The 16,166-nt window shown below is 40.7% G+C and overlaps 1 protein-coding gene across 5 annotated transcripts in view; it reads left to right on the plus strand.

The window, feature by feature from the left end:
- The window catches only part of HMGXB3 (HMG-box containing 3), a 53,502-nt gene that overhangs the window by 28,737 nt on the left and 8,599 nt on the right, over nt 1–16,166 (plus strand). For all 5 annotated transcript variants that reach the window (XM_060143973.1, XM_060143974.1, XM_060143975.1 and 2 more), the window contains 4 exons: nt 3,015–3,316; nt 3,825–3,952; nt 13,544–13,675; nt 14,598–14,782. In XM_060143973.1, coding sequence (XP_059999956.1) covers nt 3,015–3,316; nt 3,825–3,952; nt 13,544–13,675; nt 14,598–14,782 — 747 coding nt within the window. The remainder of the gene's footprint in view (nt 1–3,014; nt 3,317–3,824; nt 3,953–13,543; nt 13,676–14,597; nt 14,783–16,166) is intronic.

Here is a 16,166-nt window from a genome sequence, read left to right on the forward strand (position 1 = left end):
TCTGTAAACGCTTGAAATTGCATGTAAAATGGTTCCATACCTTCCATCATATTCTGTTGTCCCACACGGTGCCCTCTGCTGGCAGTGAGCTTTCCTTTTGGCTTCTCCATGTGTTTAATGTGCTCCGCTTCACGTTAAAAGCATCGACCACACCCTGTCTTTTTTTTTTTTCCTTCAAGAAAGTGCGTGTTATTTAATAAATAGGGATGATTGTAGTGCAATATAAAGAAAACTGATTTATATCTACAACTTACACCCCAAATGAACTCCATGTCAATTATTTGGTTATAGAAATGCAAAAAGAAAAAAAAAAGGTAAAGCATTAGTTACAAAAAATAAAGTTATGCTACCATTCCCAGAATTTAAATAAAGTATGAAGAAACATTATAACATTGTATTACTCAGACATCCTTTGTTTGAACTATTTCCTTAAGTCAGTTTCCCAGAGTAAAACTGTTGGTGCACACACACAGCACACATTTTCGTGGTTCTTGATAGGTGTTGAGAATCAAATTCAGAGCACATGTTTTTGACAAATATGAGAATACATATTTCTAGACAGAATTAAACAAAATATCTGAACTAAAGCCCATCTAGAACATCATACATTCTGTAATTACAACAGATGAAATTAGAAATAACCTGTGTCCACCATTGAAATAAAATAAATTATAACATATCTTTATAACTAAATATTAAGATGTTGCATAAAAAGATAAATATAAAGATTAGTCTGCAAAATTGAAATGGTTTATGATCTAATAAGTGAAAAAATTTAGATGGTATGGGTACTCTGATTAGAACTCTGTAGAAATGTGGATATAAAGGTTCTAAGGAAGCATAGAGAAATAGAAAATATTGACCACACCCTGTCTTGACTCTCTGTTAGCTCCCTGTGAGACCGCGATTACTTGTAGGACAGGTGTGTCTGTTGCCCCCATACTACTACCTTTTTTTTTTTTTTTTTTTTTTTTTGTGGTACGTGGGCCTCTCACTGTTGTGGCCTCTTCTGTTGCGGAGCACAGGCTCCGGACGCGCAGGCTCAGTGGCCATGGCTCACGGGCCCAGCCACTCTGTGGCATGTGGGATCTTCCCGGACCGGGGCACGAACCTGTGTCCCCTGCATCTGCAGGCGGACTCTCAACCACTGCGCCACCAGGGAAGCCCCGATACTACTACTTTTTATTTCCCCCACTGGCCGCATGGTTTGTGGGATCTTAGTTCCCAAACCAGGGATTGAACCTGGGCCCTCAGCTGTGAGAGCGAGGAGCCCTAACCACTGGACCACCCAGGGAATTCCCAGCTCCCATACTTCTAATGCTGGAGCTTACATATATAATGTGTCAGTCCATGATTATGGAATGGGATTGAGTTCTGTGTAGGTAGATGGCTCTGAACATTCCTTTTTCCTGTTTCGTTGTAGCTGTTGATGTGACTTACAGTGTGAAAATGGATGTTGGTCTCTAGATCTGGAATGACGAGGTGACTTAACTTTCCAGGTTAGACAGGAGTTATCTAGGCACCTTTTGCCAATTGGTTTCAAATCCCACTCTTATTATATTCTTCTATCTTGGGCTAACTGGTAGCTGCTTACCACCATGACCCTCATCTTCAGACATTCCCTCACCTTCTAATTCTCTAAATTTTGGAGAAGCAAAATATAATTATTGTTTTCCACAAAATAAAACACTGGTCAGAAACCCAAGGTCCTTTGTGTACCTTCTCTTTGGAGTCCTCTGGTGACCATACATTTCCTGTGCAGTTTGTTGCCAGTGGCTGTAATTAAGACCACAACATCTCTGGGCTGGAATGATCTTCATTCCTTTCCATCTTTCATCTGTGGCTCAGAGCCAAAGGATAGTACGCTTTCCAACCGATCTTCCAGCCCATGATTCAACATAGTCCTGACTGGGAACACACAGCCTCCTGGGGCAACTCATTCTAGTGTCACTCAGCTCTTCTACAGCCATTCATTCATTCTTTCTTTCAGCAAGCATGTATTGAATGCCTATTATTGGTCAGGCTTTGGGGGCTACAAAGATGAATAAGACATGGCCACTTCCCTCTAGGAGCTTACAGTCTAGTTGGGGGGAAAGATAGGTAACCAGACTTACAGATAGTGAGACGAGTTGTCGTAGTTATACTGAGTAATAAGTTGTTACTAAGCAGTTAACTTCTATAAAACAAAATAATGTGTCTAGCAAATATGAATTAGCATCTTTTGTGTGCTCTCATGGTGGTATTGGGAATCAGTAAATAAGCAGGGCAGGGGACTGGTTTACCAACTGTGAGAAAATGAAATCTGCAGTAAAGGAGTGGACTCTGGGAGCAAGAAGGAGGGCTTGATTTCACACTGCATTTGCACAAGGGATCAGGGAGGGACCTCCATTGAGAAGGGACCTGCCTCAGAAGGACCTGTTTCAGTGAGTGTTTCAGAACCTTGTTTCCTGGAAGCCTCTGACTGGTGTATAAAGTTCCCTTGTACCAAGAAGCCACACACTATTAAAGATAAATGCTTTAAGCTGTATAGGTACTTGTTTATAAATCATAATTACCATTCATAGAATTTTTGTTGCAATACTGTCTCATTTACTGTACAACAACTCTAGGAGATTATTAGTATTTTGATCCTTCATTTCGTAGGTGAGGAAATTGAGGCTCAGAAAGATTAAGTAACTTGCTGTGGGTCACCCATATATATAGCTGTTCAGTGGCCTAACCAGAATTGAACCCCTGGACTGTTATCCTCCAAACCCAATACCCGGTGAATGGGAGCTGACTCTTGAAACCATTACCAAGAGGTGTGTATAATCCTCTCATTCTACTGGTGGAGAAACAGCGCTAGAGAGAGAAAACACTTGCCGTGAGTCACACAGTGAGTTATTAGCTGAGTTGGTTAGGAACCTAGGTTTCCCAGCTCTCCGTCATGGGCCCATCTCTCTGCCACTCATGGTTTTGGCCTCACGCTGGCTCTTTATGCCCTGGGCGCTTAGTGATCAATCCACTCTCTTCAGGAGGCGAGCTCACCACTCTCGGATGTGCTGAGCGCCACAGAGCCCCTGAGCGCAGCCCAGAGGGAGATCCAGCGCCAGTCAACGCTGCAGCTGCTGCGCAAAGTCCTGCAGATTCCTGAGAATGAGTCAGAGCTGGCTGAGGTCTTCACCTTGATTCATGAACTCAATAGCTCTCGACTCGTCCTGTCCAACGTGAGCGAGGAGACAGTCACCATCGAGCAGACTTCTTGGTCGAATTATTATGAGTCTCCATCCACGCAGTGCCTTCTCTGTAGCAGCCCATTGTTCAAAGGGGGACAAAAGTAAGCACCTCTTTCAGATTTACCCTTCCCGAGCTGCCCCATCTTACATGGCCTGTACTGCCCCTTTCTTCAAATACCTTTAAGGCTATAACCTTTGAAGATGTTCTTCTCAGCTTTTCTTAAGCTTTCCTTTACTTTTCCAATTGTCAGAAATAAAATAATAATGATAATAGTGATTATCCATCATTTCTCTTGAAATGTTCCTATCACCAACTTAGGATTTAGTTTACTTCTGGACTGCCTGGCATAATGCTTGGATTTGGGAATTCATTGGGGTTGGTTAAATTGGGTTATAAGTTCAGAATTATATTAACTTGAGGGGTGATTCTATAGGCCAGTCCAGGGAAGTGGGAACACCCACCTAGAAAATCCTTGGAACGCAAGGTCCAACACCTTCATTTGCCTACTATTTTTAAAGTCTTGAGGATTTTTGCCATTGATCATTGAGCCCAGGAACTGCAGTAAGTTGATTTCCCTTCTGTTTTTTTGTTGATGTTCTTGGTACTAGCTCCCTGGCCGGGCCCCAGGAGTGCTGGCTGCTGACAGCCAGCTGGCTGCAGGTGGTGACTGCCCAGGTGAAGATGTGTCTGAATCCCCATTGTTTGGCCCTGCACAGCTTCATGGACATCTATACAGGTGGGTGCCAGCCTTTTTTCCCTCAGAGGTCATGTTTGAGAACAGCCTCTGTGGGTCAGACCTCTAGTCCTTTGAGACTGGATCTTCTCTCAGATAGGGCTTCTGAGGAAGAGGGTGTTTTTCCTCCTGGATATCTCAGCCTCAGAAGATTCTGTTTATATCAGAAGTGTTAGGACTCTCTTATCAGTGCTCTTTAAACAAAGTTAATTGTAAAATAACAGATCTTCGTTGTGGAAAAAACAAAATGCTGACGAGTAAAAAGAAACTAAAAATCACTAGTAATCCTACTGCCATGAGATGAACACTTAATGTTGTGCTCTGTAGTCTTTCAGATGTGTTATTCATCTCTGCAGAATAAAAGAAGATATAGGATTTATAGATCTATAGTTTTTCTTTGAACAAAAGTGGGGCTGTGCTGGATGTTGTTTTGGAGTGTTCTTTTTAAATACAGTGATGTATCATGGACATCTTCCTATGCCAGCAAGTGGAGAAATACATGACCATTTTTAAGGAGTGTGTGATGTTGCATTTTATAGTCCTCTTAATAATTAAGTCTTTTGTACAGCCTTAATTATTTCCTTTGGGCAAATGCCCAAAAGTGGAATTGCTGCATATTCACCCTTTCCTTCCATTCATTCATCAGCATCATTCATTGAACACTGACCATGTACCAACCACTCTGAAAATTTGAATCTTGGGTTTTATATGTAGAATGGAGTGCTGAAGATTAAAGAGTATTTATTATCCTCCTTGTCTTCAGAACCTTATGGTGCCTTATGGAGAATGGAGTGCTGAAGATTAAAGAGTATTTATTATTCTCCTTATCTTCAGAACCTTATGGTGCCTTATTTTGAATTCATGCTTTTATTGTCTTGTTTTGCCAGATTGAGTTTGTACTACTTTATGCTCTTGTCAGCAGTTAATGAGAATGCCATTTCCCTGCAGTCTATCTCAGCCTGTAATACCTAGGGTTTATTTATATTTTTTTAATTTTAACTTTAAATTTACATGCAGTAAAATTTGCTTTGCTGTTGTGCAGTTCTGTGAGTTCTGACAAATGCACTGAGTTGTGTAACTCCCACCACAATCAGTATATAGAACAGTTCCATCACCTCACAACATTCTTTTTCTGTCCCTTTGTAATCAAAACCACCCCTCACCCCAACCTCTAGCAACCATTTGATGTTTTCTTCATTCCGTATAGTTCTATCTTTCCAGAGCATCATACAAATCTGTAGTACCATTTTGAGTTTGGCTTCTTTCACTAAGTGTAATGCCTTTGAAATTCATCCATATTGTTCTTTGTATCAGTAGATTGTTCCTTTTTATTGTTGAGTAGCTTTCCATTGTGTGGAGCACCACACTTGATTTATCTGTTCACTCCTTGAAGGATGTTTGGGATTTTACCAGTTTTTGGCAGTTATGAATAGAGTTGCTGTAAACATTCATGTGTAGGCTTTTTTTTAATTATTGGAGGACAGTTGCTTTACAATGTTGTGTTAGTTTCTACTATACAGCAAAGTGAATCAGCTATACGTATACATATATCCCCTCGTTTTTGGATTTCCTTCCCATTTAGGTCACCACAGAGCACTGAGTAGAGTTCCTTGTGCTATACAGTAGGTTCTCGTTAGTTCTCTCTTTTATACATAGTATCAATAGTGTATATATAGCAATCCCAATCTCCCAATTCATTCCACACACCGCCCCCCTTTCCTCTTTGGTATCCGTATGTTTGTTCTCTACATCTGTTCATGTACAGGCTTTTGTGTAAACAAAAATTTTCATTTCTTTTGGGTAAATACCCTAGGAGTCAGATTGCTGTGCCATGTGATAAGTGTATATTTAATTTTATAAGAAATCGCCAAACCGTTTACCTAAATGTTGCTGCCATTTTGCATTCCCTCTAACAATGGGTGAGAGTTCCAGTTTGCCTCACTTGTCAGCACTTGGTAATGTCTAGTTTTTTGTGTGTGTTTTAGCCATTCTAATAGGTGTGTGTAGTAGTAACTCATTGTGGTTTCAATTTCTATTTCCTCAATGACTAATGATGTTGAGCATCTTTTCATGGGCTTATTTGCCATCTGTATTTCTTTGGTGAAGTACCTGTTCCATCTTTGGCCCATTGAACTGGGTTGTTTTCTTGCTGTTGAGTTTTAAATGTTCTTTATATAGTCTGGATACAGGTTCTTTGTCAGATAAGTGATTTGCAGATACTTTATATTTTATTATGGTCTGTGGCTTGTATTCTCATTCTCTTAACACAATCTCCCACAGAGCGAAAGTTCTTAAAGACCAATTCATCATTTTTTTCTTTTAGAGATTGTTTTTGATGTTATTGCTAAGATGTCTTTGCCTAGGTGGAGGTCATAAGTATTTTTCCTATGTTTTCTGCTAAAAGTTTTATAATTTAACGTTTACATTTAAGTCTATGATCCATTTTTAATTGATTTTTATATAAAGTATGAGGCCCAGATTGAAGGTTTTTTTTTTCCATTTGGACATCCATTTCTTTCACCGTTTGTTGAAAAGTAGTCCTTTCTCCTTTGAATTGCCTTTGCTCCTTTATTGGAAATCGATTGACCATGTATGTGTGGGTCTATTTCTACACCCTGTTCTATTGGTTTATGCTGTCTATCCTTTAGCAAATACCGCATGTTGTCTTTTGATTACTGCAGCTTTGTAGTAAGTCTTATAGTCAGGTAGTGTGAATCCTCCACCCTTGTTTTTCCTGAATTGTTTTAACTGTTTAGTTTCTTGCATTCCCATATAAATTTTAGAATCAGCTTGTTAGTGTCTACAGAATCCTGCTAGAATTTTTTTTTTTTTTTTTTGCGGTACACGGGCCTCTCACTGTTGTGGCCTCTCCCGTTGCGGAGCACAGGCTCCGGACACGCAGGCTCAGCGGCCACGGCTCACGGGCCCAGCCGCTCCGCGGCATGTGGGATCTTCCCAGACCGGGGCACGAACCCGCGTCCTCTACATCGGCAGGCGGACTCTCAACCACTGCGCCACCAGGGAAGCCCCCCTGCTAGAATTTTAATTGGGATTGTGTTAAATCTGTATATCGGTTTGGGGATGTTTGACATACTTAAAGATACTGAGTCTTCCAATCCGTGAACATGGTCTATCTCTCCATTTTATTACATTTTCTTTTGTTTTTCTCATCAGTGTTTTGTTGTTTTCAGCATATAGTTCCGGTACATATTTTGTTAGATTATACTAAATGACATGGTTCAATTTCTAACTGTTCAGTGCTAGTATAGAAATACAATTGGGTTTTGTCTATTGATTTTATTCAGTGACCTTGCAAAACTCGCTTATTAACTTTAGGAACTTTTTGTAGGTTAGTATTATAATTTTTTACATTTTGTCAATTCGATAGGTAAAAACTGAAATATATTTTTAAAATTTATTTTTTATTGAAGTGTAGTTGATTTACAATGTTGTGTTAATTTCTGCTGTACAGCAGAGTGACTCAGTTATATACATATATACATCCTTTTTAAATATTCTTTTCCATTATGGTTTATCCTAGGATATTGAATATAGTTCCCTGTGCTATACAGTAGGACCTTGTTGCTTATCCAGTCTATATGTAATATGTACTAACCCCAACTCCCAGTCCATCCCTCCCCTACCTCTCTTCCCCCTTGGCAACCACAAATCTGTTCTCTATGTCCTAGTCTGTTTCTGTTTCATAGATAGGTTCATTTGTGCCCTATTTTAGATTCCACATATAAGTGATATCGTACGGTATTTGTCTTTCTCTTTCAGGCTTACTTCACTTGGTATGGTAATCTCTAGTTGTATTCATGTTGCTGCATGTGCCATTATTTTTTTGTGGCTGAGTAGTATTCTATTGTATATATGCACCACATCTTCTTTATCCATTCATCTGCCGATGGATATTTAGGTTGTTCCCATGTCTTGGCTATTGTGAATAGTGCTGAAGTGAACATGGGGGCACATGTATCCTTTTTTTTTTTTTTTTTTTTTTTGCGGTACACGGGCCTCTCACTGTTGTGGCCTCTCCCGTTGCGGAGCACAGGCTCTGGACGCGTATGCTCAGCAGCCATGGCTCACAGGCCTAGCCGCTCCGCGGTATGTGGGATCTTCCCAGACTGGGGCACGGACCCGTGTCCCCTGCATCGGCAGGCGGACTCTCAACCACTGCGCCACCAGGGAAGCCCACGTGTATCCTTTTGAACTATGTCTTTTTCTGGATATATGCCCAGGTGTGGGATCACATGGTAATATCTTTTTAGTTTTCCATACTCTTTTCCATAGTGGCTGCACTAACTTGCATTCCCACCAACAGTGAAGGAGGGTTCCCTTTTCTCCACACCCTCTCCAGCATTTATTGTGTATAGACTTTTTAATGATGGCCATTCTGACTGGTGTGAGTTGGTGGTACCTCACTGTAGTTTTGATTTGCATTTCTCTAATAATTAGTGATGTTGAACATCATTTCATGTGCCTATTGACCATCTATCTGTCTTCTTTGGATAAATGTCTATTTAGGTCTTCTAGCCATTTTTGATTTGGCTGTTTGGTTTTTTTTTTTGGTTGTTGTTGAGTTGTATGAACTGTTTGTATATTTTGGAAATTAAGCCCTTGCTGGTCACATTGTTCGCAAATATTTTTTCCCATTCCATAAGTTGTCTTTTCGTTTTGTTTATGGTTTCCTTTGCTGTGCAAAAGCTTGTAAATTTGATTAGGTCCCATTTGTTTATTTATTTATTTATTTTTTGCGGTACGTGGGCCTCTCACTGTTGTGGCCTCTCCCATTGCAGAGCACAGGCTTCGGATGCGCAGGCTCAACGGCCATGGCTCACGGGCCCAGCCGCTCCGCGGCATGTGGGATCCTCCTGGACCGGGGCATGAACCCGTGTCCCCTGCATCAGCAGGCAGACTCCCATTTGTTTATTTTTGTTTTTATTTTGTTTATTTTCTGTTGCCTTGGGAGACCTAAGAAAACAGTGGTACAGTTTCTATCAGAGAATGTTTTGCCTACAGTCTCTTATAGGAGTTTTATGGGGTCTTGTCTTATATTTAAGTCTTTAAGCCATTTTGAGTTTATTTTTGTGCATGGTGTGAGGATGTGTTCTAACTTCATTGATTTACAGGCAGCTGTCCAACTTACCCAGCACCACTCGATGAAGATACTTCCTTTTTCCCATTGTATATTCTTGCCTCCTTTGTTGAAGATTAATTGGCCATGGGGGTGTGGGTTTATTTCTGGGCTCTCTGTTCTGTTCCGTTGATCTGTTTGTTTTTGTGCCAGTACCACACTGTTTTGATTACTGTAGCTTTGAAGTATTGTCTGAAGTCTGGAAGGGTTATGCCTCCTGATTTGTTCCTTTTCCTCAGGATTGCTTTAGCAATTCTGGGTCTTTTGTGATTCCATATAAATTTTAGGATTATTTGTTATCGTTCTGTGAAAAATGTCCTGGGTAATTTGATAGGGATCGCATTAAATCTGTAGATTGCTTTGGGTAGTTGCCATTTTAACAATATTAATTCTTCCAATCCAAGAGCATGGGATATCTTTCCATTTCTTTGAATCATCTTCAGTTTCCTTTATTAATGTTTTTTAATTCTCAGCGTATAAGTCTTTCACTTCCTTGGTCAGGTTTATTCCTAAGTTTTGTATTTTGGGTTTTTTGGGGGTGTGATTTTAAAAGGTATTGTTTTTTTCACATTCCCTTTCTGCTATTTCATTGTTGTTGTAAAGAAATGCAATCTCTTTCTGTATGTTAATCTTGTATCCTGCTGCCTTGCTAAATTCATTTATCAGTTCTGTTAGTTTCTGTGTGGAGTCTTCAGCGTTTTCTATGTATAGCATCATGTCATGTGCATATAGTGACAGTTTTACCTCTTCCCTTCCAATTTGTTTACCTTTTATTTCTTTTTCTTGTCTGATTGCTGTAGCTAGGACTTCCAATACTATGTTGAATAGAAGTGGTGAGAGTGGACATCCTTGTCTTATTCCAGATTTTAGCAGGAAGGCTTGTCATAAATAACTTTTATTATGTTGAGATATGTTCCCTCTATGCCCATTTTGGTAAGAGTTTTTATCATGAATGGATGTTGAATTTAGTCATATGCTTTTTCTGCATCTATTGAGATGATCATGTGGTTTTTGTCTTTTCTTTTGTTAACGTGGTATAGCACATTTATTTTTTGTATGTTGGTCCTTCCTTGTGAACTTGGGATGAATTCCACTTGGTTGTGGTGTATGATCTTTTTTATGCATTGTATTCGGTTTGCTAGTGTTTTGTTGAGAATTTTTGCATCTATGTTCATCAAAGATATTGGCCTGTAGTTTTCTTTTTTGATGGTATCTTTGTCTGGTTTTGGTATCAGGGTGATGGTGGATTTTAGTTTTTTTTCTTGCGATCGATTTCTAATCTCATAGCATTGTGGTTGGAAAAGATGCTTGATATGATTTCAGTTTTCTTAAATCTACTGAGGCTTGCTTTGTCACCCAACATGTGATGAATCCTGGAGAATGTTCCATGTGTACTTGAAAAGAATGTGTATTTTGCTACTTTTGGATGGAATGCTCTCTGAATATCAATTAAGTCCATCTGGTCTAATGTGTCATTTAAGGCCTGTGTTTCCTTATTGATTTTCCGTCTGGATGATCTGTCCATTGATGTAAGTGGGGTGTTAAAGTCCCCACTATTAAATTGTGTTACATTGATTTCTCCTTTTACGGTTGTTAGCATTCGCCTTATATATTGAGGTGCTTCTATGTTGGGTGCATATATATTTACAATTCTTGTATCTTCTTTTTGGATTGATCCCTTGATCATCTTTGTCTCTTGTAATAGTCTTTATTTTAAAGTCTATTTTGTCTGATATGAGTATTGGTACTCCAGCTTTCTTTTGATTTCCATTTGCATTGAATACCTTTTTCCATCCCCTCACTTTCAGTCTGTTATGTGTCCCTAGAACTGAAGTGTGTCTATTGTAGACAGCATATATATGGGTCTTGTTTTTGTATCCATTCAGCCAGTCTGTGTCTTTTGGTTGGAACATTTAATCCATTTACTTTTAAGGTAATTGTCAATATCTGTGTTCTTATTGCCATGTTGTTAATTGTCTTGGATTTGTTTTTGTAGGTCTTTTTTCTTCCCTTCCTCTTTTGTTCTCTTCTTGTGATTTGATGACTAACTTTAGTGTTGTGTTTGGATTCTTTTTTCTTTTTTGTGTGTGTATCTGCTGTATACTTTTGGTTTGCTGTTACCATGTGGTTTTGATATAGCAGTCTATATATAAACAAGATTGTTGTAACTTCCTGGTCTTTTAATTTCAAGTGCATTTCCAATATCCTGCATTTGTACACTCCTCATGATTGCTGGTTTTGATATCATATTTGCGTGTGGATTATTTCCCACCCTTACTGTATGTTTACCCTTACCAGTGAGCTTTCCCATTTGTAATTTTCTTGTTTCTAGTTTTGGTCTTTTCTTTTCCACCTAGAGAAGGTACTTTAACATTTGTTGCAAAGCTGGTCTGTTAGTACTGAATTTTCTTAGCTTTTGCTTGTCTGTAAAGCTTTTGATTTCTCCGTCAAATCTGAATGAGAGCCTTGCTGGGTAGAGTATTCTTGGTTGTAGTTTCTTCTCTTCCATCGCTTTAAATATATCATGCCATTCCCTCATGGCCTGCAGAGTTTCTGCTGAAAAATCAGGTAATAATCTTACGAAAATTCCCTTGTATATTATTTGTTGCTTTAAATATTTTCTCTTTGCCTTTAATTTTTGTCAGTTTGGTTACTATGTGTCTCGGCATGTTCCTCCTTGGGTTTATCCTGTATGGACTCTCCGCTTCCTGGACTTGGGTGACTGTTTCCTTTCTCATGTTAGGGAGGTTTTCAGCTATATCTCTTCAGATATTTTCTCAGGTTCTCTCTCTCTCTCTTCTCCTTCTGGGACCACTATAATGCAAATGTTGGTGCATTTAATGTTGTCCCAGAGGTTTCTTAGACTGTCCTCATTTCTTTTTATTCTTTATTCTGTTCCGCAGCAGTGATTTCCACCATTCTGTCTTCCAGCTCACTTATCCATTCTTCTGCCTCGCTTATTCTCCTATAGATTCCTTCTAGTGTATTTTTTATTTCAATTATTATATTGTTCATCTCTGTTTGTTTGTTCTTTAGTTCTTCTAGGTCTTTGTTAAACATTTCTTTTATCTTCACCTGTGCCTCCATTCTTTTTCCGAGATCTTGGATCATTACTCTGAATTCTTTTTACTATCATTACTCTGAATTCTTTTTTGGGTAGATTTCCTATCTCCACTTCACTTAGTTGTTCTGGGGTTATATCTTGTTCCTTCGTCTGGGACATATTCCTCTGCTGTCTCGTTTTTGTCTAACTTTCTGTGAGTGTGGTTTCCATTCCACAGACTGCAGGTTCTTCTTGCTTTTGCTGTTGCCTCCTGGTGGATGAGGCCAGTTTGCAAGGCTTGTGCAGGCTTCCTGGTGGGAGGGACTGGTCGCTGCACATTGGTTGGTCTAGCTGGGTCTTGTCCCTCTGGTGGGCAGGGCTGTGTCAAGGGGTGTGTTTAGCAGGCAGCTGTGTGCTCAGGAAGATTTTAGGCAGTCAGTCTGCTGATGGGTGGGGCTGTGTTCCTGATCTGTTGGTGGTTTTTCCTGAGGCATCCCAGCACTGGATCCTGCAGGTTGTTGGGTGGGGCCGGGTTTTGGTGAGAAAATGGCAGCCTCCAGGAGGGTTCATGCCAATTAGTACTCCCCAGAATTACTGCCACCAGTGTCTGTCCCCGCAGTGAGCCACAGCCGACCTTGCCTCCACAGGAGACCCTCTAATACCAGCAGGTAGGTCTGGCTCAGGGTCTTAGGAGGTCACCGCTTTTTCTCCTGGGTCCTGGTGTGCACAAGACCTTGTGTGCACCCTCTGAGATTAGAGTTTGTTTCCCTCTGTCCTGCTGAATTCCTGCAGTCAGTCCCCTCTGGCCTTCAAAGCCAGATGCTCTGGGAGCTCGTCCTCTCATTCCCAGACCCCCAGGCTGGGGAGCCTAACGTGAGGCTCAGAACTTTCACTCCTGTGGGAGAACCTCTACGATATAATTATTTTCCAATTTGTGGGTCACCCATTTGGCAGGTGTGGGATTTGATCTTATTGTGATTGCTCCCCTCCTACCATCTTGTTGTGGGTTCTACACTTTCTTTGGATGTAGGATAGCTTTTTTGGGTAGGTTCCAGTGGGTTTTTTTGTTGATGGTTGTTCCTGCAGTTAGTTGTGATTTTGGTGTTTTCGTAAGAAGAGATGAGCTCATGTTCTTCTCTTCTGCCATCTTCTAGGCAAGGTTTCTCAGCAGCCCCTGCATGCTGAAAAGGCTGCTCTGTGCTCTGGGTACAGTGGGATCCAATTAAACAGTTTCCTTCACAGCTGCTTGTAGGTTACCAACTAGCAGGTGACCTCTAGTTTTGTATTTTATGAATGTACCACAATTTATTTTTTAATGTTCCCCCATCGGTGGGCATTTAGTTAGTCTCCTGTTTTTTGCAGTTGTGGATGTTGTTAACAGTGAATGTCTCTGTTGCCATTTTTTAACCTGCAGGTCTCTTTAATGTGGGAAACAAGCTGCTAGTGAGCCTGGACTTGCTTTTTGCAATCCGAAACCAGATCAAGCTGGGAGAGGACCCCAGAGTATCCATCAGCACTCTTCTGAAGTCAGTGCAGGATCAGACAGGTAAAGGTTGGCTTCCTCCGTTTCCCCAAGGTTACTTCTAAGCTCCCTGGGAATTTTCAGTGATGGGCTTTCGTTAACATAATTACCTTGGAGGAGAGTCTGATACTTTGAAAAGAAGACATTCTTGACTTCCTAACATACTCCTCCTCTTGAATTTTACGAATGCCAAACTTTGGAAAGCATGAGTCTTTCCGTGTATCCAGAGACCTTCAGCACAAGATTAAACATACTTCATAGAAGCTCATCCTTTGGTCATGGGTAGACTTGGCGTTACTACATGCTAAGCAGACTCATTCTGAATACACAGCCTCTGGAGGTCTGCTCCCATTTCCTAGGCTCATGCTGAGACATGAAGGTGGACACCACCCTCCTTATTATTAGAAATTATTTTTCCCTTTGCTTTCCGCATTTCTTTCTGTTTATGCTTTTTCCATCCCTTCCTACAGAATCCAGGCCCCCTGCCCCTTCCCTGCTATGAGGTCAGATGGAGTAGAGGAAAGGTTCTAGGGTCAGACAGGTTTGTGTTTGAGTCTGCACTATACCACTTAGTGGCAGTGTGGTTTTGAGTAAGTTATTCTCTGTGCCTCAGTTTTTCCAGTTACTCAGTGAGGATAATAATACTCTTGGCTCATAAAGATGTGAGAGTTAAATGAGAGAATGTATTCAAAGCTCTCAGCATAGCATCTAGGTCCTAGTGGGTGCTGAGTACAGGGCAGCTATAACTCTCATTGGAATTGCCCTTTGAGTTGCTACCCGAACACCTAATGGCTAGGGTGCTTGACCCTTTGGTGGTTAGTACTCTTGGGTGTTCTTAGGAGAGAAGCAGTCTTGCAGAATTGCTATTCTTGCTGGCCATTGCTCATCCCCTGTGGCCTCCAGGTCTTCTTCTGTGAACTTCTCAGAGCTCTTGCTCTCCTTCTAGAGAAGACTCTTACCTCAGAGGAGCTGAGCCAGCTGCAGGAGCTGCTGTGCAATGGCTATTGGGCTTTTGAGTGCCTCACTGTCCGAGACTACAATGACATGATCTGTGGCGTCTGTGGTGTGGCCCCCAAAGTGGAAGTTGCCCAGAGGAGTGAAGAAAACGTGCTGGCACTAAAGAGTGTGGAGGTAAGTGCCTCTTGGTCACCACAGGTGACCTTTAGAAATGTCTGCACACTTGGCAGCCACCTTCCTACATGGTGTTTCCAGGAGCAGATGGCTCTAGTTCTCTCCTGGGTGAGGTGAGTAGCTTTTTCTTGCCAGTTCCCAGGCTTTCATCTAAGGCAGGCCAGGCGGAAATGGAGGCACCTGTTACTTATTCAACAACAGATTTATTAAACATGAACTCTAGGTGCACTTTTTAGGCATTTGGGAAATGGCAGTTAAACCCACGGAGTTTTTGAGCTCATGGAGCTCACTTTCTGATTTGGGGAGACAGGACACAAACATTAATAATTGTGTATATTATATTAAAATACTATTAATATATATTATATGTAATACATTAATTTAAAGTAACAATAACAGTAAGGCAGGGTAAGGAAGAGAGCAGTATTGTGGGAAGAAGGGGCTCCTGCTTTATAGAGGGTAGTCGGGGAAGTCCTGTCTGACACAAGGGCATTTGAGTAGAGCCTTCTGAAGCCCGTGTAGTTTTCAGTGGGAGGAACATTCCAGGCAGAGGGAGCAGCAAGAATGGGATCTGAAGAGGGTTTGCTGGGTGTGGTTGAGGAAGAGAAAGGTGGCCGATGTGGCTGGCTCTGTGAGCAGGGTGTAGAGTGGTTGGATATGTGAGGCTCAAGAGGCTATGGGTGGCCCGGGCCATTGTAAGGACTTCCACTGAGTGAGATGGAGAGCCCGTGAAGGGTTTTGAGGAAGAGTGGACTGACCTGACTTAGGTTCTTAACTAAAAAATGTTCACACGAAGATAACACCAAACTCAGATGGCTTTATACATTAATTCTAACAACTATCCAAGAAATAAGATTCCAGTCGTAGAAGAATAGCAAAAGTGGATATAAGTCATTGTGTAAGACCATATAACTGAAAACAAAACCATACATTTAATATAAGCTGAAAATTTGGGCTGATAGTACTCATGAATATAGATGTCAGAGTTCTGAATAAGATAATTGCAGAACAAATCTAACAGTGAGTAAAATAAAATCATGACTAAGCTTATCCCAGGAAGGCAAGATTGTTTCAACATTAGAAAATATACTAATGTAATTCAGTACTTAGCAGTTTAAAGGAGAAAATCCATATGATTATTTCACTGGATGTCTAAAAAAGGCTTTCTTTTTTATTCAGCGCCCATTATGATAAAACTCTTCACAAATTAAGACTAATAGGGAAAATTATTTAACCTGGTACAGGGAATTTTTCAAAAATCCCATAGGTGAACTCTTTCCCGTCTTTATGCTGAGAGGTCTGGTCTGCCTGCATAGGTGTGGAGTGCCCCGTGAGCATGCTAGTAGTAGCTTTCCATGTCTGAACTCTACCACAGGGACTCTTT

Source organism: Lagenorhynchus albirostris, chromosome 3 (genome assembly GCF_949774975.1).
Source record: "Lagenorhynchus albirostris chromosome 3, mLagAlb1.1, whole genome shotgun sequence".
NCBI lineage: Eukaryota > Metazoa > Chordata > Mammalia > Artiodactyla > Delphinidae > Lagenorhynchus > Lagenorhynchus albirostris.